The sequence below is a fragment of the Hemisphaericaspora subhashii genome, assembly GCF_019202705.1.
Source record: "Hemisphaericaspora subhashii strain CBS 10753 chromosome Unknown scaffold1, whole genome shotgun sequence".
Classification (NCBI taxonomy): Eukaryota; Fungi; Ascomycota; class Pichiomycetes; order Serinales; family Debaryomycetaceae; genus Hemisphaericaspora; species Hemisphaericaspora subhashii.
Window position 1 is genome coordinate 138002 of NW_026057214.1, and position 22192 is coordinate 160193.

At 36.3% G+C, this 22192-nt stretch overlaps 8 protein-coding genes across 8 annotated transcripts; 2 read left to right on the forward strand and 6 right to left on the reverse strand. All coding sequences in view use genetic code 12, as the record gives it.

Annotated features, from left to right (window-relative positions):
- Nucleotides 1-921: 921 nt before the first annotated feature.
- J8A68_001226 (uncharacterized protein) lies at nt 922-4530 on the reverse strand (the record flags this gene model as incomplete). The annotated part of the gene is made up of 1 exon (XM_049404857.1): nt 922-4530. The coding sequence occupies one exon, from the start codon at nt 4528-4530 to the stop codon at nt 922-924; it is 3609 nt and encodes a 1202-aa protein (XP_049265402.1).
- Nucleotides 4531-6123: 1593 nt separating this feature from the next.
- J8A68_001227 (uncharacterized protein) lies at nt 6124-7082 on the reverse strand (the record flags this gene model as incomplete). Its single annotated transcript, XM_049404859.1, has 2 exons — nt 6124-6200; nt 6479-7082. The coding sequence occupies 2 exons, from the start codon at nt 7080-7082 to the stop codon at nt 6124-6126; spliced, it is 681 nt and encodes a 226-aa protein (XP_049265403.1).
- A 1714-nt stretch (nt 7083-8796) lies between these two features.
- J8A68_001228 (uncharacterized protein) lies at nt 8797-9495 on the reverse strand (the record flags this gene model as incomplete). The annotated part of the gene is made up of 1 exon (XM_049404860.1): nt 8797-9495. The coding sequence occupies one exon, from the start codon at nt 9493-9495 to the stop codon at nt 8797-8799; it is 699 nt and encodes a 232-aa protein (XP_049265404.1).
- A 1195-nt stretch (nt 9496-10690) lies between these two features.
- On the reverse strand, nt 10691-11365 carry J8A68_001229 (uncharacterized protein; the record flags this gene model as incomplete). The annotated part of the gene is made up of 1 exon (XM_049404861.1): nt 10691-11365. The coding sequence occupies one exon, from the start codon at nt 11363-11365 to the stop codon at nt 10691-10693; it is 675 nt and encodes a 224-aa protein (XP_049265405.1).
- Nucleotides 11366-13033: 1668 nt separating this feature from the next.
- On the forward strand, nt 13034-14218 carry J8A68_001230 (uncharacterized protein; the record flags this gene model as incomplete). The annotated part of the gene is made up of 1 exon (XM_049404862.1): nt 13034-14218. One exon carries the CDS (start codon nt 13034-13036, stop codon nt 14216-14218), a length of 1185 nt encoding a protein of 394 aa, XP_049265406.1.
- Nucleotides 14219-14260: 42 nt separating this feature from the next.
- Nucleotides 14261-17353, reverse strand: RAT1 (ssRNA exonuclease; the record flags this gene model as incomplete). Its single annotated transcript, XM_049404863.1, has 1 exon — nt 14261-17353. The coding sequence occupies one exon, from the start codon at nt 17351-17353 to the stop codon at nt 14261-14263; it is 3093 nt and encodes a 1030-aa protein (XP_049265407.1).
- An 850-nt stretch (nt 17354-18203) lies between these two features.
- Nucleotides 18204-18878, forward strand: J8A68_001232 (uncharacterized protein; the record flags this gene model as incomplete). The annotated part of the gene is made up of 1 exon (XM_049404864.1): nt 18204-18878. One exon carries the CDS (start codon nt 18204-18206, stop codon nt 18876-18878), a length of 675 nt encoding a protein of 224 aa, XP_049265408.1.
- Nucleotides 18879-19397: 519 nt separating this feature from the next.
- On the reverse strand, nt 19398-21185 carry HGT17 (Hgt17p; the record flags this gene model as incomplete). Its single annotated transcript, XM_049404865.1, has 1 exon — nt 19398-21185. One exon carries the CDS (start codon nt 21183-21185, stop codon nt 19398-19400), a length of 1788 nt encoding a protein of 595 aa, XP_049265409.1.
- Nucleotides 21186-22192: the final 1007 nt, after the last annotated feature.

Sequence of the window (22192 nt, forward strand, 5' to 3'; positions counted from 1 at the left end):
TGTCAGTAGTAGTAGTTATAGTAACTTTATAGTAGTAATAATTGATAGGATCAAAATTGGTTGTAAAAAATCAAAATTGGTTGTAAAAAAAAATGAACCCTAAGACAAAACAATAAGAGAGAGAGATGAGATGAGATGCGAAGAGAAGACTGCACACAAACAAGCGAAGAAATAAAATAAATTTGTACGTTTGGTAGCTCTCTTTAGATTTTAAAAAAAAATCTGATATCTCATTTGGTAGCACTTGGTGGTTGTGTTTACCAGATTATCATCACTGACTAAAACGTCGCGACACTTTGGAGTCGCATCTTGTTTGTCATTATATAATCTCTCTTGTCTGAGTAAACCATAACTTATTTAAACATATGTTGGCTGTCTCTTTTAATTGATAATTCATTTATTTCGTTTATTTACAGCTATAGATAAACTATATAAATAAATCTAATCAATCATCAAATTTGACTACTACCCACACTATGTAATCAAAGTGCTGCAACAGCAAATTTTCCAGGCAACACCTCATATTATTTGATTAATCACTACATTTACTGTTTACAATAATAGCATTTCTTATGTCAATACTTGCTTAGAGAACAACATACCTATATACCTATTTAACTAACTAAAGTTTTTTTGCAATTAAATAATTATTAGTTGTTTTTTTTTTTTTAACAAAAATGGTTCAAACTTTATTTTTAATACAAACTATATAAATAAATACATACACTACTACATATAGAAATAAAGAAAACCGACAGACATTTCAAAAAAGATATCGGATTGTTTGGTTCATAACATTGGGTTTAATTTTTTTTTATATTTTTATATTTTTCATAACATTGGGTATAAATATTTTTTTTTTCATAACATTAGGGTTTAATTTTTTTTTTTTATATTAAGTATACAATAAATATCCATCCATCAAACAAAATAAGCAAGGATTGACAAACCAACGACCAAGGCACTTCCAATCTTCCTAGAACCTAACCCTTCTACTGGAGGAACAGAGTATGGAATTGGGTGGTCTGTATCTGAGGAACTTGAAACAGGATAGCTTGGTGGTACAACTGATAAGTCTGTTGAAAAAGCTGGGACATTTGTTGAAGCAGCAGGAGCATTTGGGGACACTGGCGCAGAAGATTCACTTCCTGAAGGAACAACTGTAACAGTAGTGACCAATATAGCCTCAGAAGTATAGACCACAACAGTTTCAACTGGAACGTATGTAGCAATAGCAACTGTTTCACAATCAAATGGTGGAACAACAGTGACCTTCTCTGTAGTATAAGTTTTACCAGCACTCGACATAGTTACGACATTTGTTTCGGTGATTGCTGGTAGACAAACAGTTGTAGTTGAAATCGTAGTTTGGACATATATAGTGGACTGAGTAGTAATCACAGCCTTGGATGTCTGGGTAATGACTGAGGTGATTGTTTTAGCTGGTGATTGAACTGGATAATTTGTGTTAACTGGTGATTGAACAGGGTGATTTGTTGTGGGAACAGCAACTGTAGCAATTGGTACATCGGTTGTGATGGTGATCGTTTCAGTAATTGTGGTAGGAATGACAGTTATGATTTCTGTAGTATATGTTTTTGTTCCAGTAGTTACAGTAATGGCAGTAGTAAGGGTAGTTTCTCTTGAACACACAGTTACAGTTTCGATAGTAGTTTTAGTAAAAATAATAGTTTGAATCTCGGTTTGGACTGGCGTGATTTCTGTTGCAAACTGGGTTTTAGCCGGTGATTGAACAGGGTTATTTGTTGTAGGAACAGAAACTGTAGCAATTGGTACATCGGTTGTGATGGTAATCGTTTCAGTAATTGTGGTAGGAATGACAGTTATGATTTCTGTAGTATATGTTTTTGTTCCGGTGGTTACAGTAATGGCAGTAGTAAGGGTAGTTTCTTTTGTACACACAGTTACAGTTTCGATAGTAGTTTCAGTAAAAATAATAGTTTGAGTAGTAATCTCAGTTTGGCCGGGGGGGGTTGAAGGTTCTGTTGAAGTTTCTGGTTCTGCTGAACTTAAAACTAGTGGCGCAGTTGAAGATTCTGGTTTTGCTGATGATTCGGGTTCAGTTGAAGGTTCAGCAGTTGAAGTTTCAACAGTTGAAGTATCATCAGTTGTAATTTCTGGTTCTGTTGAAGTTTCTGATTCTGCTGAACTTAAAACTAGTGGTGCCGTTGAAGATTCGGGTTTTGCTGATGATTCGGGTTCAGTTGTACTCTCGTCAGTTGAAGTTTCTGATTCTGCTGAACTTAAAACTAATGGCTCAGTTGAAGTTTCTGGTTTTGCTGATGATTCGGGTTCAGTTGAAGGTTCAGCAGTTGAAGTTTCAACAGTTGAAGTATCATCAGTTGTAATTTCTGGTTCTGTTGAAGTTTCTGATTCTGCTGAACTTAAAACTAGTGGTGCCGTTGAAGATTCGGGTTTTGCTGATGATTCGGGTTCAGTTGTACTCTCGTCAGTTGAAGTTTCTGATTCTGCTGAACTTAAAACTAATGGCTCAGTTGAAGTTTCTGGTTCTGTTGATGATTCAGGTTCAGTTGTACTCTCGTCAGTTGAAGTTTCTGATTCTGCTGAACTTAAAACTAATGGCGCAGTTGAAGATTCGGGTTTTGCTGATGATTCGGGTTCAGTTTTACTCTCGTCAGTTGAAGTTTCTGATTCTGCTGAACTTAAAACTAATGGCTCAGTTGAAGTTTCTGGTTTTGTTGATGATTCGGGTTCAGTTGAAGTTTCAGCAGTCGAAGTCTCATCAGTTGAAGACTCTGGTTCAGTTAAAGTTTCAGCAGTTGAAGTCTCATCAGTTGAAGACTCTAGTTCAGTAGAAGTTTCAGCAGTTGAAGTTTCTGGTTCAGTTGAAGCTTCAGCAGTTGAAGTTTCTGGTTCAGTTGAAGTTTCTGGTTCAGTCGAAGTTTCAGCAGTTGAAGTTTCCGGTTCAGTTGAAGTTTCAGCAGTTGCAGTTGAAGTTTCTGGTTCAGTTGAGCTTTCTGGTTCAGTTGAGCTTTCTTGTTCAGTTGAAGTATCTGGTTCTGTTGAAGATTCAGCAGTTGAAGTTTCTGGTTCAGTTGAAGTTTCTAGTTCAGTTGAAGTTTCTGGTTCAGTTGAAGTATCTGGTTCAGTTGAAGTTTCTGGTTCAGTTGAGCTTTCTGGTTCAGTTGAGCTTTCTTGTTCAGTTGAAGTATCTGGTTCTGTTGAAGATTCAGCAGTTGAAGTTTCTGGTTCAGTTGAAGTTTCTAGTTCAGTTGAAGTTTCTGGTTCAGTTGAAGTATCTGGTTCAGTTGAAGTTTCTGGTTCAGTTGAGCTTTCTGGTTCAGTTGAGCTTTCTTGTTCAGTTGAAGTATCTGGTTCTGTTGAAGATTCAGCAGTTGAAGTTTCTGGTTCAGTTGAAGTTTCTAGTTCAGTTGAAGTTTCTGGTTCAGTTGAAGTTTCCGCAGTTGAAGTTTCTGGTTCAGTTGAACTTTCTGGTTCAGTTGATGTTTCTGGTTCAGTTGATGTTTCTGGTTCAGTTGAGGTTTCAACAGTTGAAGTTTCTGGTTCAGTTGAAGTTTCTGGTTCAGTTGAAGTTTCAGCAGTTGATGTAGTTTCTTCGGTAGGAACCACGACAAGTGGTTCGTTACAAACACAATTGCAGGCATTGGCTCCATCTGGGATATCAGGGTTTGTTATAACATATCCAACCCCAGGTTCTACCTCAACACTAACGTCATCATAGCCAGTACCAATATTGAGAACAAAAGTTATACCACCTCCATCAGTAATACTCAAGAATCTCCCTGAATAGACAGGAGTTGTCTCGACGGCATTATCTGTGTCAATATAAATTACGTTATTTCCTCCAAACTGGGCAATTAAGGTTGCAGTGCCACGCGTAGTTGACATATAAAAAGCAGCACCGTTACCAAGACATATCGTCGAAGCTATATCTCCTGTTTGACGGAGGCTAGAGTTTTCTAACAAGCTAAGGCATGAAGTATCCTCAAGTGCCCTAAATCTTAAGTACCCTGCAAATGTCTCAGTTGAATCTAAGGTCAAATCAACGTTGGAAAGACATATTGCACCAATATTGTTGAGTGGACTCTGTTGAAACATTTTAGTCTGGGCACCTTCCTCTCCATGAAGGAAAATGGTTCCGTCAGCGGAATTTGTGAGCCCAACGAAATTAACAGTCGAACCAGAATTCACGATCAATGTAGCATAATTATAAACATTGGTTAACAGAATGGTATCAGCATTGCCAGACAACGTGTTTATGTATGCTAGTCCATGGTTCTCAAAGTTCCCAATTTGTAATGAAGAAGTTGTTGATTTTGTTGTTGTGAAATAGAACTCCCCATCAGGATTAATGAGCATTTCCCCAACGTTGGCATTGTCAATATCAACAAGAGACAAGGCTCCATTAATCTCGTACGTATCAACATCTAAGCTTCCTCCGGTTTTGATGACCAAGCCATCTATTGTAATAGCTTGGGAGAAGGAGTGAAATAGTAGTAAAAGTGAAAATAAAAGTAAACTATTCATCGTTATAGTAAATAGTGTTTAATGGCTGCGAAAAAAAATAAACTAGAGGATTGCAAAATACTAAGATTGGCAATTTTACCCTGTATTTATACTTGATATTAATGGGAAAGGAGGTTCATCTAATTCGGGGCGACCCTAAGCCAATCTCTAATATCCCTTACTTTGATGTTGTACAAAACAATATGTCCAGAGCCAAACGCTTCTTCTATCTAACAATGGTATAATTCTAATAGTACATGTATGTATTAATTAGAAAATATTCTGAATACGCCGTATGATAGAGTGATAATTTTCCCATTGGTCATTCATAGGCTGATTTTATCTTAATTTTTTAAGTAATCATAGTTACTAATTAACATTGCAATTACTCTAAAAATATTTTGACACGCCTGAACTACTCATCATCATCCATAGATGCACTAGTTTTAACAGCCCTACCGGAAAATCACAAATCCGCAGAATAAGTCCGATCATGCACGTTACTTGGATTATTTTGCAAAATGTGGTTCTTTAATCTCAATGGACATTAAACTTCTAGAAATAGAAGTTATATTGCACGCAGGTGTATGCATGATCCAGTAAGATGTAAAATTTACCACGGCACCTGTGATATGGGAAAACTTACAGCTTGACTTATCACTATTAGATCTGGTCAGCAGAATTCTGATTACAATCGTGAAATTAATGAAATACTTAATAACGGCTACATGGTCTCAATGCTAGTACATTAGCGACTAAAATTGACACCCATATCAACTGGTTATTACTCTTTTTTACAAACGAGACATTTTTTTTTCATAAACGAGACATTTACTGAAATATATAAAACTGTACAAAACGCGTGTACATATTGGGATTTTTTGTATTGGGATTGTAATTTCGCAAAAAAGGCAAAACAAAAAAGAAACGGTTGAAGGGGCTTGTCGTATCTTGAAGTTTAAATTATAAATTAATTATTTTTACAGATCCCTCAATCAGGTGACATTCATGATCCTGCAATGTAATGCAATTTGCTACGACGTCTTGGATATATTGGCCGACGCTACATACTAAGGCATATTCGTGCATTCACCCGAGTATTATATTTTACTATTTCCGCAGAAGTCATTGGCCATGCTTGCGTTGAATGACATATTCGGTGTTGCAGCAAAATTAGATTCTATTTTTTTAAATTTCAGATTATAGAATTCTTTTGGTGTAAATTAAAGACCCTTTTTCTTTCTCTTAACAGTCGAAAGTTCACTATACCAAGCAATTGTTAACTAATAATTTAATGGAAATGAACAATCCCTAAGATAGATGAATGACCTCGACTCAACTGACGGTTTAGTTTTGAAATACTCGCGTAATTGAATTAATAATAAACTTCTATTGTTATAAGAAAAAAAAGCATTGTTCTGTACACTAAAAAATAAAAATGAGTTATCGCTGTCCTCCAGCATTTATCATCCACCAAATATTCTATAGTTTTGTGGCTTTATCTACATTTTTAAAATAACCCTAGGGCGTTTTGAAAGTCATTCAGAAGAGTGAACTATTTTGTCTTTATCAGGCCATATGTACGATTCTGTAGCATATACAAGATATTCCCGTTTAGATAGATGGTGTTGAACTAAATAAAGAATTGGTACAACCCAATATACCAAAAATATGTTGGGTGGATTCCAAGCCTAGAGGCGGACTCGATGTTGGTCATGTTAGAATCAACGGGTTAACGGGTATAGGCTTGTTACCTGCACATATGGCATAACTTTCCTATTTATCAGAGATATTTTATTTGCCTTAAATAGTCATTCTTGATAGATTTCTAGTATTTCAAGAAGTTGATGAGAAGGATACGATATTGTCCATACATTTTCTAGCATTCAGTCTCTAAAGGATCACTTCCATTTCTATATACACTGACACAAATAGAACTACCTAGACTTTGCTAAATCTATAATTATACATCCAAGTAACAATATTATTAACACCAAAATAGGAGCAATAAACAAGTTTGCATAAGCAGGTACATCCTGTTCACGACTATCCCTGGACATCAAGAAAGAAATGGACTCGTCATCGCTAATATTCGTTTCATTTCTTTGTTGTCGATTTGCAATAGCTTCATATCCAGGAACTGCAGCGGTTGTTTGTGTAAAATGAAAGTCAAAACCGCATGTTTTTCGTCCCTTGAAGGAGAAACATCTATCGGGATGTAACCCTTCTGAAATTTCCTTCACACTACTTGAACTAATTGCAGTCTTACTTCCAGATCCATTGTTGGAAATTTCGGTTCCATCTGAACCATTATTTTTGATTACAGTACTGCTTGAACTTGGACGATATCTTCCAGTGGTGGTACTATATCTGTCACTACTTCTATGAGTGTTGTCATGTCTTTTTTCAAATGAATCTATTGGATGCAAAGAAATTATTTCTTGAACAGCTTTTTTTCCCAGCATTTGTCTGTTGCTACTCGCCTCAACCGATTTCTTGGCCAATTTAATTGGACTACCTTGAATGATTTCGGTTAATGATAAAATGAAGATGGCTAAAACGGATGGCTGCATTTCGGTTTATTATATTTGTATATATTCAATCATATGACTGTCATGAGTGGATATTGACTAATCTTATATAGTCAAATGGGTTCTAATAGTAACATAAAAAGAAAGTAGAAGGGCTATGTGTTGGTTGCAAAATCCAAAGAAAAACAATAAAGGGTCCAACTTAAAAAATATTATTTTTTCGATTAAACTTGTGGCTGATGAAAATGGGATTTTTTCTTTGTCAGTACATTCAATACAATTTTCATTTCAATCAATCTAGATTGACAAACAATGAATTGAGGTAGACGTAGCAAGAGCATAGTACTCTATTGCTTAACTTGATGATTGTGATTGTCTTATTTTTGCGTTCCCCAGCATCTCGTAATTTCTGTGCCACTTTTTTAGTCTGATGCACACTGCGCCTTTGAACCCCAAGCTTGAAATTTTCCAGAACGCAAATTTAGGGGAAACAAAAAGTCAGAAGAAATGGAGGCAGCCAATCTATTCGCTAAATATTTCATCAATTACATTATGTAATTCGAATTATACATCCCAATATCAAATTGCCATGTATGTTTACTGCACGTACTGGTAAGAGAATTTTAAGCGACTCCGGCTTTAGCACCAAGGTTGACCTACACACCACAATTATGGTAGACGGCTATATCCTCTTTTAAAAATTCCTGTGCAAATATTGTACTTTGTCCATCAAAGACCATTAAAGATTGGATCCAAGCTACCTAAGTACCGTTTAAGGGGTGAATGTTGATCACGTGAAAATCACACGATAGTCATGCTAAATCCACGTGATCAAATTCGTGCGGCTGCAAAAAAATTTTGCAACCAATACTAACACTTTTCTTGTTTGTCCTTTTCCAATGTTTTATTGGGAGAAGGCTTTCTTGGACTTCTTAAAATACAACTTGTATTAGTTGAAAATGTGGTATGGAGGTCAATATTCTTTCTATACATCCGTTTTCTTTTTTGGATACGGTTGCTAATTTTTGGTAAAATTCTTCCGGATAATTAAATGCAGAGAACAACTGACAATATTTGATACCATAAAGTCCAGTTAGTTATAGTGCAGATCTTGCTCTCAAGAGACTGCTCAATCTAACCAGATATAGTAAGCAACCTTGTTACCTAATTTATAATAATAATTCTATTCGTTTAATTAGAAATACTAAACTCTCTCTATAAAAGTACTAAAGAAGAAACGATAAATAAACTTAGACGAGAAGGTATATTCCTTCGCGGACTTGCCCCACTGGTACTAGTATCATTTTCTAGCAAGAAATTGCTACATGGCTGTCTCAAGGCAAATGTACTCGCAACTATGAAATTTCGTGTTTAGGCAAACATTCGGATAGAAACAGAACAAATTTCAAGGAAAACGGACGGAGCTACGCGGTGTACTGAGTTCTCATTCATAAAGAATTAACTTACCCTATCGAATTATACGATACCGATCATTTGTGAGCAAACCTTTAACAAGGCCCCAGTTTAAACAATTGGGGCGCATTTGCTCAAAGGGTCATCTTATTCAAAAGTAAATTAATCTACATTCAGTTAGGGGTTTTCCCGAAAGGCTCGAAATGGACACGTCCTGTCATATTCAAATCAAATATACACGAAAAAAGTATTTATCAACTGAGTTACATCGAATGCTCGTTTGCAACTGTTGATTCCATTAAAGAAACAAATACACGTAAAAACAAGGTTCTAATCTAGATCTCTATATAAATGCCAAAGCGGACATTACGAATAAACTCCCATGAGAAGGAATAAAAATCCCGACACCACCAGCTTTTGAACTAGTCGCTGATGAAATCTCACCACTTGCCAACGAGGAAGATGATTCTCCATGACTGGTACTAGTAACATTTGTTGATCCATGGTATCTAGCAGTCCCATACCCAGCGGCGGCGGCAGCAGCAGTTGGGGCATAATAAGAACCATATCCACAAGTTCGTCTACCTTGAAAAAGTCCACATCTATAAGTATATGAATTCACTGAACTTCCAGCTCTCAGACCACTGCTTGAACCACTTCCAGTATTGCTTCCACTGGAACTTCCACCTTTCTTACCTGTGCTTCCACTACTACTACTATCAGTGTTGTCTCCACTTGAGGGATTTCCTTTGGTGCTACTTCCACTGCCACCGCCTGAACTGTAATGGCTACTGCTACCACCTGAACTGTAATGGCTACTGCTACCACTTGAACTGCGCCCACCACTGCTTCTACCTCCTGAACTACTCCCAATGCGCCTTTTTCCCAAGGGATCGATTATTTCTGAATAGGCTATTTCCTGATTGGAATCGATTTCTTGGCATTCATTGTCAAGAGATTTTTGTGGTGAGACTACCTTAATTGGACTAGCTGCAATTTCTGTGATGCATAGTATAAATAAGATTAATAAGGATGCTTGCATGTGGTCTACTGAGAATGTTTGTAATATTCTGATTGATCCAAGGTTGATATCTTGCGATATAGGTTCATTTTATATTTACTGCGATAATACCTAATAGATGATATTGGTCATTAAATTGAATATGGGGCAACGGCTATGAATTGTTAAATCAAAAAAATAAGGGTTTAAAAAATAAATATTTTTTTGTCAGCAATTTTCATCAGTTTGCGGCTGTAACTCAATTTTCATGATTCATTAATCCAATTGGTGAAATGTTTGACCTTATACAGGCGAATTTATGTCTAATTCTGTATTTTTTCAGAATATTTCTTTTATTCGTATATTTTCAGAGTAGCTGGGCTTCCTCTTCACCTTACGGTAAATAGTCTTCCCATATTTAGATATGGAAGCCTGCCTCTCCTAATGCCACAACTAATACTAGTCCTTGAAAATCATTTCAGCAATAAGACAGTATCGCAGGTGACACAGTTAGATGGTAATAGAGAATGTCATTACAAAGATACACAATTACTTTAAGATGTATTTCATTGTTATCATGCTTCGCCATCTTAAGCAATGCCTGACGGGTACATGAATTATACAAACGGTTTCACAATTAGTGTCTAACAATAGCTATTGTAATCTTCGTAGATTGCAAACTGTAGTGATGACCTGTTTTTGGTATGATTCATACTGTTAGTTCGTAAATTCTGTGCCCCTTTTTTTTAAAATTTTTTTTCACGCTCAGCCTCACCTATTGCATATCTTAAAAATAACTCTCCTGTTGTAATCTGGCTATATCTACTATCAACTATGAAATTTCGAATGACACAAACATTCGGTAATAGAAATAAAACAAATTTCAAGGAGAGCGGACCGAGTTGCACCATATACGGAGTTCTCATTCATACAGAATAGTTTGCACTATGGAATAATAACACTGCCGAACGAAAGTCATTTACAAACAAATCTGTGGCGAGGGCTCAGCTTAAATAATTGGGAGGCTTTAAACATCTTATTCAAGAGTGGATTGATCTACATACAGTTAGAGGTTCACCGGATAAGCTTCAAATAGACACGTCCTGTTGTATTCAAATCAAATCTACGTGTAGAAAGTAAATTCTCAGCTGAGTTACATCGGATTCTTGTTTGCAACTGATGATTCCATTAAAGAAAAAGTATACCTAAAAACAACCTTCTAATCTAACCTAGATCTCTATATAATTGCCAAAGCCGACATTACAATCAAGCTTCCATAAGAGGGAATAAAAATCCCCACACCACCAGCTTTTGAACTAACCGAACTAATCACCGAGGAACTCGAAGAACTAGCCTGTTGAGTAGCAGTAGAAACAATGCCACTTGCTAACGAGGACGATGATTCTTCATCATTCGTACTAGTCCCATTTCTTATTCCATGATATCTAGCAGTCCCATAACCAGCGGCTGCAGCTGCAGCACTTGGGGCATAATAATTACCATATCCACATGTTTGTCTTCCATTTACAGTTCCACATCTCCATGTGCTTGACGTTATGACTCCCGAATTACCGGTTTTCAGACCAGTAGAAGAACTTCCACTGGAAGAGGAACCAGACTTGCCACTGCTGCTAGAAGAGGAGGAGGAACTGAATCCACCACCACGACTACCTCCACCTTTTCTCTTCTCTAGAAATTGTCCATCTACTAGTTCAAAATATACTATATCTGGCTTTTTAGTCTTCCGTTTTTGTTTCGGCTTCTTTTTTAGTTGTGTGTGTTGCTTTTCTTGGCTTCTTTGTTTGGCGTGTAAGGGTGAAACTGATTTTTTATTATCGACTATTATTATTGGATTTGATAATATTAGTCCCGTGAATGAAACTAGGAATATAAATATGAAGGATGGTTGCATTTTGAAGTGTTGATTACTCTTTTGTTGATACGTGAATGTGTGTGAAAAGGCTGTGGGTTTTGTATCAAAAATCAACCAAAAGAAAAAAAAGCAAGAAAAAAAAAAGTTGATTTAAGTTTCGGGAATCTTATTTATTTTCCGATATACGACGCTTAATCCAAAAACGAAAGTTTACCGCGCCCCCCCTTTCATTCTCTACACTAATATTCTTCATTCATAAATTCAACTAAATATCAATATAGCCAAACTACAAAGAGCAATCAATTTCAACACACATGAAATAACTAACGCACTACCACCACTTGTAGTGATATTTATTGTTGTGTGGTATAATAAAATAAATTGATATCGTGAATGTGGAATACTCTCATAAACTTCTACTTCTTTAGTTACTCCATCCATTGTTGTTACCTCTTGACTTGAATAGTCTCTTCAAGTTCTATGATAGCTTGCAATACCGGTATTCTCTAACTTTTGTTTATTGATCTGTGGTATAGATATTGATCGTGCTCTATTTGTTAGGAATAGTGAATCGACGAATACTTAAGAAAACTGCATAGCCTTTATTGAAAACTTGAATGAGAATTGAAGCTGACCCTTCATTTATTTTATATTCTATTATATTTGTGGGGGAATGTAGTCATATATTTATTACTTGATAAGGCTGTAATTTAATGATTGCAAATCTACTTGTCTCTAAAGTTAAGTACTTTTTTTAGCTTGACAAGGTTAATTTTTTTTCGCTAACTTGATTTTACCTGAAGCTAACAAAAGAAGCACACCAGCGCGTTATAGGAACCATTTTAGTCAATTATCTCTTAGTAAAAGCACTTATATTATTGAATATTCATTAATAATTGGCACTGAGCAGTATAATGTTTGCTCTAATGGACTCCCTTTCAATCTCTTGTACAATAAAAAATTCCTTTCAACTTTTCATTTACTACACCAACCAAAAAATTCCGAATACCTATAATAAACCCAGTATTTATACCTTACAGATACATATCAAGCCCAAGGATATCATAAATGCAAAAAGAAAGCCCGACGCGGGGGTCGAACCCGCAACCTTTTGATAACCTCTTAAACAACAGTAGAGAACCAACATAACAATAGAATGTTGATTTTGTGCTTAAAAGTCAAACGCTCTAGCCATTGAGCTAGCCAGGCTCTCGAAGTCGCGTTTTCGGATTTTCGAAATCACCAAGTCATACAGAATCACCGAGGGGATCGGGTTAGAAGGAGTTTTTTGTAGGTGTTACTAGTTGAAAGAAATCGGTTTGTTGGATTTAATGAAGAATATTACTTCTTGACACAAAAAGTAAAGATCTGAAAATTTTACTTTCCAGATCTGACAGTCGGTGGGTGGGGAAATCTTCAGATTTAAACTTTTCAAATAAACATGAATGGATGTATAAACCAACATAATTATCTTACCAAATAGAATAGAATGGGGTTTTATGGAATTAAATATACATTTGTATGTAATTATAATTTGTTAGTGTATAATTATAATTCATATGCATAAGTAATTATAAATTGTGGCTCGTGGAAATGTTAAGAATTATACAATCAACAAGAAATTTGAAATTAAAGAATTTCTTCTTCTTCTACAACCCCGCCTCTTCTTTTGATAGAAGATTCTATAGTATTACCAATATTACCGAGATGACCAACCAAAGATTATACATAGAAAAGAAAGATACAATTGTCAACTTATCAATTGATAATAATAACAACCACTATAAGTTCAACATTGAACAACAAAACCAACAAGACAGTGCCAAAGATGACGTAATCACAATTCCTTCACAACTTCCCAATTATTTAACTTCACCCAATCAAGTGTTTATTATAGACTCAATTAAATCAGGTACTGGTAGATCCTCATCATCACTGAATGATATTTATCATACAATTATAAATCCATTATTCAAATTATTAGATATCAATTATCAATACTTCAAAACAATTTCATCTAAATCCATATCTAAATTTGCCAATCAATTCAATCCCCAGTATGCATCAACTATCATATTTATAAGTGGAGATACTTCAATAAACGAATTCATAAATGGATTACCCACTGGTACCACCAATGACAACAACAAAATCTCCATATTCCCAATCCCGAATGGAACAGGAAACAGTCTTGCATTATCCTTAAACCTCCAAGATCAATTACTGGCACTCACAACATTATTAACCTCCACTAATCCTCCTCACCCACTCCATCTCTACACCATACAATTCCCTACTGGTTCATACCTTTCGCTTCACAATGAAAAGCACTCAGAAATCACTCATAAACTAAACTTCCTCGTGGTATTCTCATGGGCATTTCATGCTTCATTGGTAGCAGATAGTGATACTCCAGAACTTCGAAAGCATGGATTGGAAAGATTTAAGATCGCTGCCGCGAATAACTTAAATCAGGAACAGAAATATGATGCTGAATGTTATATTAACTCCAAAAAGATTGATGGCCCATTTGCGTATTGGTTAGTAACTGGTTCTGATAGGTTTGAACCTACGTTTGAAATATCTCCACATAGTGACATTTTAGAAAATGGATTTTATTTGGTTGCATTTAAGACTGGACAAGATATAATGAAAATAATGTATCAGGTGTATGATAAAGGAAATCATATCAATAATCCAGATGTGATTTATGAAAAACTTATACCGGGAGATGAAATTATTTTAAAGACCAAGAATTCAAGTTCGATAAGAAAGAGAAGGTTTTGTTTAGATGGAAGTATAATTGTCTTACCTGAACAAGAAGAACATGAGATAAAAATACAAATTGGAGATTATATTCATAATAATTGGCAATTTTTTATTATACACTAGAAATAACATAGAAATATCTTATAATACAAAGTAAATACACATTTATTGTCTGTAGCTGTTTCTTCCATTCTTGTTTCCACTGCCTGGTGGAGGTGGAATATATCCTGACCTCAGACTGTTTCTTTGAGGATTATTCTGATTGTAGCCTTGCTGTCTATTATATCCTCCCTGTTGTTGATAGTTCTGATTATAGCCCTGTTGTTGATAGTTCTGGTTGTAGCCACCTTGTTGTTGATAGCCTTGATTGTAACCTTGTTGTTGATAGTTTTGATTATAACCCTGTTGCTGGTAGTTTTGTTGATATCCTTGTTGTTGGTAATTCTGATTATATCCCCCTTGTTGATAGTTCTGATTATATCCCCCCTGCTGATAACCTCCCTGCTGTTGTTGTCTATAATTCTGATTATATCCCCCACGATTATTATCATAATTTCCTTGATATCCTCCACGACTCTGAAATCCACCGGTTCTTTGTTGTTGCGGTCTTGTCTCATCAGGATGAACACCATCTTTCAAATATTGCAAATATGCCCTATATCCACCTCTTCTCATACTATAAGTTAAATACAATTCTTTACCCGATGGACCATGGTTGATATAATCACTATTATCCAATGGAGAATTAAACCTACCACCACCACCATTGTTTCCTCTATATCCGTACATAATCTTATTCTTATCATCATCAGTCAAGGCTGGAGTATGTGCGATATATCCATTCAACAACATCGATTTCCCCGGTATTTTTGGTGGCATTTCGTAAATAACTTGGAAATATTCTTTATTATCAATATTTGGCATATTTCCTTGTTTTAATGGAAACTTAAATATCGCTTTCGGATCAAACACCTCATTCTTCATCGCCAGACCTGCCAAAGAACTCTTGGAAAACTTAAACTTGACACAATTCTCTTTATTCTCATACAAACCCTCCTTAAACCGTTTATAATTCTTATTCTTGGTTGAAATAAACAAAACAGCTTCTTTATTAGTATTCCTCTCAACTTCTTCAGGAGTCAATAATCCATATTTTCCCTGCACAGCACCCAACAACCTCTTCTCATCTATAAATGGCAATAATGGAATCCCCTGCCAACTCATCTTGGCCCCATTCATATCAATCTGGAAATCCTCAGGATAAAAATCAATAATCTCACTATCAGGTTCAGACATCAATCCTCGGAAAACTTCAGGCAAAGTATGTCCAGAAGCAGCAGGCAACACAGACATTAATTGCTCATATGGTCTAAATGGTTGTCCTAATTCAAATTCAATCCTGCCACTAGGTACTAATTCCATAATATTGGTGAAATCAGCAGCGAAGGGGGCGTAGTGATATGGGAAATACCATTGCCAAGATGGACATCCTTGATAATAATACAAGAGAACCCATGCAACTCCTTCTAAATAATGACGTACTAATGCTCGACGCATCTCGTTAATTTCTTCATCGTTTCGGAGATGGAATTTGACTTCGTAATAACGTTTTCTATATCCGGGTTCCCATAATTTGACATCATCATTATCTTCATCCTCGTCGGCGTCAGGAGTGTGGATTCTCTTTTTGGGAAGTTCTATGTCGGATGGGACATCGGATGGTTCTTCTGATGTTGTTGTGTCTTGGTCTGCCACTACTGCATCTCGGGCCTGGACGGCACTGACCGGAGTTTTCTTCGAATCGATCAATTTCTTCAATGCAGCAGCAGCATCAGCATTAGCTAAATTGGCTTGGGTTATCACGTCTCGGTTTTGTACAATATCTTTATTAGATAATTGTGCATATCCCTCCACCAACTCCCCACTGGTGGTCATTAATGGCATATTAACATCAGCAGTAATTGGTGCTTTATCTTTACCCTTTGTGACTTGAGGTAAATAAACTTCTTTGAGTGCTTGTTCTTGTTCATCGGTAATTTTTCTTCTTTTACGATTTTCTTCTCGACGCTGCTCTTGTTCTCTCCTACGTCTAAAGATCTCATCTTCTTTATATGCTAAATTGGACATTAATTTTTCAACACTTTCAATATTTAATTTCCCATCACAGGTGACATAATCACGTAATCGAGGTAAACATCTTTTCCAACAATTTACTAATATATCAATACCATTGTCTCTAACATCCAAACTTGGTAAATGAGGTAAAAAATCATTACCGACGAAAAAACACATAAAAACCCAATCATCAATTGCACGTTCTAAATCAAACGCAAAGGGTAATTGAGGATTATATAATTCAACAGCAAGATATTCTCTTAATACATTCACATGCAACCATAAAAATGGTTTCTTTTTATCCTTTTCCTGAATGGAATCCGATTGTTCTTGAGTTAATGATAATTGATCAGAAATAGTCATCCGTTTATTTTGATTAGCAAACACATCTTCTCTCAACACTCTAAAATGTGGTTCATGAGTTGCCAAACCCAAAAAAATCAAATCAGCATCCAATCCATAAATACAATGTTTAGTATTTGGATTATATTCCGGATCACTTCTTTGTGATCTAATAAAACTCATTAATTTATGTTCACCCTCTCCAGGAACAGTAGCATCACTAATAATAACCTGTAAATCCTTCCAACCAGGATCACTACTCAATTTATACGCTACCCAATACCTCAACGCCTCGGCCAATCGGTCCATAAATGGAGTACCAGGGGTAATAGCATTCGAATCCCATTGTTTCTTCCCCTTAACTGCATCATCAATAACTTCTCCTCTCAATTCACGATCTCTCATTTCTCGATCCATTTCTTCTTGTTTTATTTTTGCATCCTGAGCAGATCTGAACCTTCTAGCACGCTGTTGATTCATTTTGGCACGAGGTGCAACCCCATCCACGGCGATCATTAATACTTTTCTAGGTCTAGCCATCATTAAAACACGATCAGTATATGTGAACACATCCAAGAACATTTCGTCTTCTGTTTCTGGGGCGGGCTTGTGTTCTGGATGCGAACAAGGATGGACAATCCCATTCATGTCTAGATAAAGATTATCAATTTCTCCATTTGGGTTAGGGTCGGAATAGTTGGCGGTTATGCCTAATGTTGGATCTTCATCTTCTTCGACGACGGGCGAGATGATTTTGGGATATTTTCTGGATAGCCAGCGGAATAATGCTGGAACACCCATGTTTGATTTTTTTGTATGTGTTTAGTAGGTAGTAAGGTGAGTTATAATTGGTGATAGACTCTTAAGCTTGAATAACGGGAATCTGCGATGGATTGGAACTCAGTGAGGAAAAAAAAAAAATATGTCTACGATTTCCGACCACTTTTGCACGTGTGATTGATTTACGGGGTACTGCATTTAACCAACTCCTATGAACGATATGCAAGGACGATAGAATCGAGTTCATTACATACGTCAAAGCAACTATCAATCTATAAATGGATAGGCATTCAAAAGGTACAGGATACATTCTCAGCAATTAAAGACTTGCAGTCTTTACCATAGAAACAGGTAGAGTTTGGTGCAAGCGTGCGAGTCTGGTATTGTGTAACATCTTATTGTCTAATTTAGAATGCATATTGACATAACTCTTCTTATTGTAAGCATATATACAGAATCGCAAACTAGGCGCATAATTATCTCAAGAAAACACTCCTATTTGAGAGATAGACTACCTTTGTAACTTTAAGAGTTTCTATTAGTATAAACAATGGATAAGACGTGAATTTCCTTTCCAAACGAAGCAAATTTGGGTACTAAATTTGCATTCGTGCTGCATACAAAAAAGTTGCAACCGTGAATGTTCATTCAACGCCAAAAAAACTACAGTTGCTATCTATTGTTGCCAATACGCATCATTACATTTAACAATCATCGAGGCAGTGATGGACTGAATGCCACCTAACAACGCGTTCCGCGATGCTTGGTATCACATTTCAATTTGCATAAGTGTATAAATACATAGTAGAATTCCAAAAGTTACAGAGGAAAGTTTTCGTTTCAAAACCATCATAAAATCAAACACACTACCATGAAATTATCTACCCAATTATTATTAACTAGTGTTTCCTTATCAACTGTTTTGGCAGCTGGCACCGAGAAAGCTTCTATGCCTGCTGTTACTGCAGCAGGAGCTACCCAAACTAAAGGAGCTGATTCAGAAGTTGCAACCACGGCTCCTGGGGGCGGCTTACCTGCAGCTGGTGTTGCTGCTGCCGCGCCAGGAGTTGGATCAACAGCTGCCGCCAGTGCTCCAGGAGGCGATTCAGCTGCCGCTTCGAAAGCTCCTAATGGTGCTTCCGCTGCTGCTTCTAAAGCTACTGGGGGAGATTCAACATCATCCAAAGCAGCTGGAGGAGCTTCTGCCGCGGCTTCTAAGGTTTCAGCGGATTCTTCTGGAGCAGGTGGTTCTAATACTTTAGAGACCGACTCCAATCTACCATCAGTTACACAGAATGGAAAGTCGGATGAGCCTTCTTTAAAGACAGCACTGCCTTCCGAATTATCAGGAGGAGATTCACTTATGTCCATGGAAGGAGGTTCTGGAGGATCTAGTTCAAAATCTAGTTCAAAATCTCTTGCTAAAAGCTCTGGAGGTGCCATGAGTGGAGCAAGTTCCGACTCCCAAGGTGGTGCGGTTGGACTTGACACTGGACTTGTTGGTGCTGGTGGTTTGGCTGCAATGGCTGGAATTTTATTATTATAGGCGTGATTAGATAGCATATAGACTTAAATATGTTAAGTATATAAATTTTATGAATAAAACTTCTGTTTTAAGTATAATTAAAGGATTTCTACAAAAGAATTGAGAGTTCATCCCATGCTTTGTTTGTTTCGTGATTCTTAGTTCTGTTGTCCGTTGTTATGTTCAAAATATTTTCTATTAATTAATTACTGTATTATGCTGTCCTGTTGGAGAATTCTTAGTTTAATGGAATCATTAAACACTATTAAGATTCCTAATTTTATAATAACGTTTGTACCTATACAATAAATTATTTTTTAACATTTCTTAGAGAAATATTATTTTTTTAAATTCGTGGCAAATTACAAAATAAAAAGCGCAATTTGCACCCATTTGTGTTTTGGCTGTACATGATGAAGATTTCACCAGCCCCAAAATGTCGTCAATTATGAACGGGTGATTTATGCACGATTGGAAAGTTCATGTCCTGATAAGAGAGGGATTTAATTTAACTAAAAGACAGGAAATACATATATTAAACTACTTACTGTATCTACTTCCAACTTCACATTCTTCATCCACAATATTCTTCTTCTTTTCTATAAAGATCTCTTCGGGTTTGTTAGAATCCAAATTATTAGTAACAACACTCCTTCTGGTAATAACATTAACAATATGAACTTGAGAATGGTCAGGAACGAGTGTAGTTGAATGTCTTAACTTGTACCAAGGTAATGTAAAGATTTCTTCAATAGATTCCAAACTTCTGCCATGTAATTCAGGCAAGAAGAATGCAAACACAAGACCAAGAACCATCACGGCAACAAAGAAATAAAATGCGCCATATGGTTTCAAGGCAAGAATAAGACTTGGAAGTGCCCTGGAATTACCATATTGATTAGCAAAATGTAAAACCATAACTAAAGATTGAGCAAACGAACGAATGTCCAATGGGAAGATTTCAGAACCAATCAAGTATTGAATAGAATTAAAACCAATAGTCCAACCTGCACCAGACAAGATAATAGCAGCAAGGGCACCTTTTGAAGCACTAGCTTCTGAGGGAGATAAGACACCCTTTGGATCAGCAGCTTGTGGGACAATAGTTAAGAAAATAGCAAAGTATAAAATACACACCATTTGCAATGTAAGACCAGTATACAAAGCCTTTCTTCTACCAAGAACATCAATAATAAAGAATGCACCAGCATAGGCTGCAACAAGTTTCACTGTACCCAAGACGCAAGACATTTGTAATGTAGCAATGGAACCCTTGATACCAGCAAGAGCAAATAATTCGTTGGAATAGATTGTAACGGCATTAGCACCACTCCATTGACCAAGAACTTGTGCAGCACCAGCAATGCAGAAGAAACGATAAGCAATACTCTTGACTGTCACAAGTCTCTTTAACATGTTGAAGATATTAGAGTTAGCAGTAGCATTCTTCTCACTCAATACTTGTTCATGAATATCACTTAATTCAGCAACGGTATATGCATGGTCTTGAGGTAAGTTTCTCAACTTGGATAAATTTTCCACTGCTTGCTCAGGTTTGTTCACTTTCAATAACCATCTTGGAGATTCAAGACAGAAAAAGAATGACATGATGAAGATTAAACCAGCAAGAATAATCTTTGGAGCAAGGGTATATCTCCATTGGTTATCGTTAATATTTCCATCAATGGTAGCTGGAACTGTTGCTATACAACCATAGTTTGCCAAGTATCCAATCAAGATACCAAAATAAACAGCACCAGCAAAGATACAACTGGCTAAACCACGAATAGGACTTGGAGCAACTTCAGAAAGGTAGACAGGTCCAATAGATGTTGTGTGTCCAATAGCAAGACCTTCTATAGCTCTCCCAGCATATAATTGACCAACCAGGCTAGATGTTATTTGAATAATGACAGCAGCAACCCATAAAATACAAATCATTTGAAGGGCACGAACTCTACCCAAGTAGTCAACAGTTTTTGCGGCAATTATGGCACCACCGATACAACCTAACTGAACCATAGACGTAATGTTCGACTTAAGATTAGCTATGTAATCCGGTGATTTTGATTCGTCATTCAAACCAAATCTTGTTTGGAATGATGGAAGAGCAATGTTTCCTGCAATATTACCTTCATCATACCCTCTAGCAGCACCTAAGATACCAAATACAAAGATGGATAAATATAAAGTCCAGTTAAACACTTGAGGTGGATGTTCCGATGTATCAACAGTCCATCTGAATTTCTTTTTCTTTGGTTCAGATTGGACATCAGTGTTGTGTTGGGGTTGTGTGTATTTCTCTTCGATTGAATTTTGCTTAGTCATTGCTATCAGCTGCTTGTTTAATCTAAAGAGTGAAAAACTAACAAGTCCGAATTTTAGTGATGATTTTTGTCAGAATAAATAGTTTGAAAATGATTTACATTTAACCCCACAAGTTTAATAATTTAACAATGAGGGAATTATTGATTCCATTTGTTATGATAAGAGGAGTTAAATTTAGTAAAAATCTACGACGTAGGTATTTGTCAGTATTCGATAAAAATAGACTATGCATTGCAGCAAATAAAATAATTAGTCCAGGCCGGCCCCCCAATCCCAATATTTTTAATCGTTGCGCAGTTGCGCATAAAATTTATTCCGTAGAATGGCTTTTGTACTATTGTTTTTCCCATAAACAATGTTACATCATAATCAGCAGGGTTTCTTATTTTGCAGGGGCTTTGATTTTCTAGTGGAGAATTTTGAGTGAGTTTGAAATTATGAGTAAATTCAAATGATTTTACTGCAAAGTTTCAAACGATGAAGCGGGGCGAAATAGTTTTAGTTCATTAAAATAATCCAAAAGAAATTTTTCGGAAAAATTATTTGAATTTCTAACTGGAAAGTACGCCAAGAAACTGCTTCTACCTACATAAAAAATATGCCAAACCTAATTCTAGATTCTCCTTTTAAACTTCGACCTTGGAACGTAATGGTTGTAGAAACTACGTTGTACTTAGCAGAAAGTATATAGAACAATTCTACTTTCTTATTTTAGCATGGTCTGGAATTAATTTCTTTTATTCTCGAAAAAATTATCGTGATGGATCATCTTGCAATTTATTTTTTAATGTGAGGAGTTTGCCGTGCGCAATTCAATCCCCCACTCTGGTGTCCTCCACGAAATTTCAATGGTGGCTTATAGGAGGCAAAAAGAAAGAAACCTTCGATTGTTTCCTCTCATCTCCATCCAACTAACGGTCGCAACGGAATCTGGCTTTGAATGTTTCGGAGCCGGGTTTCCTCTTGACCAATGAGAAAATTCGTCAACAAAATCAACAATAAGCTCC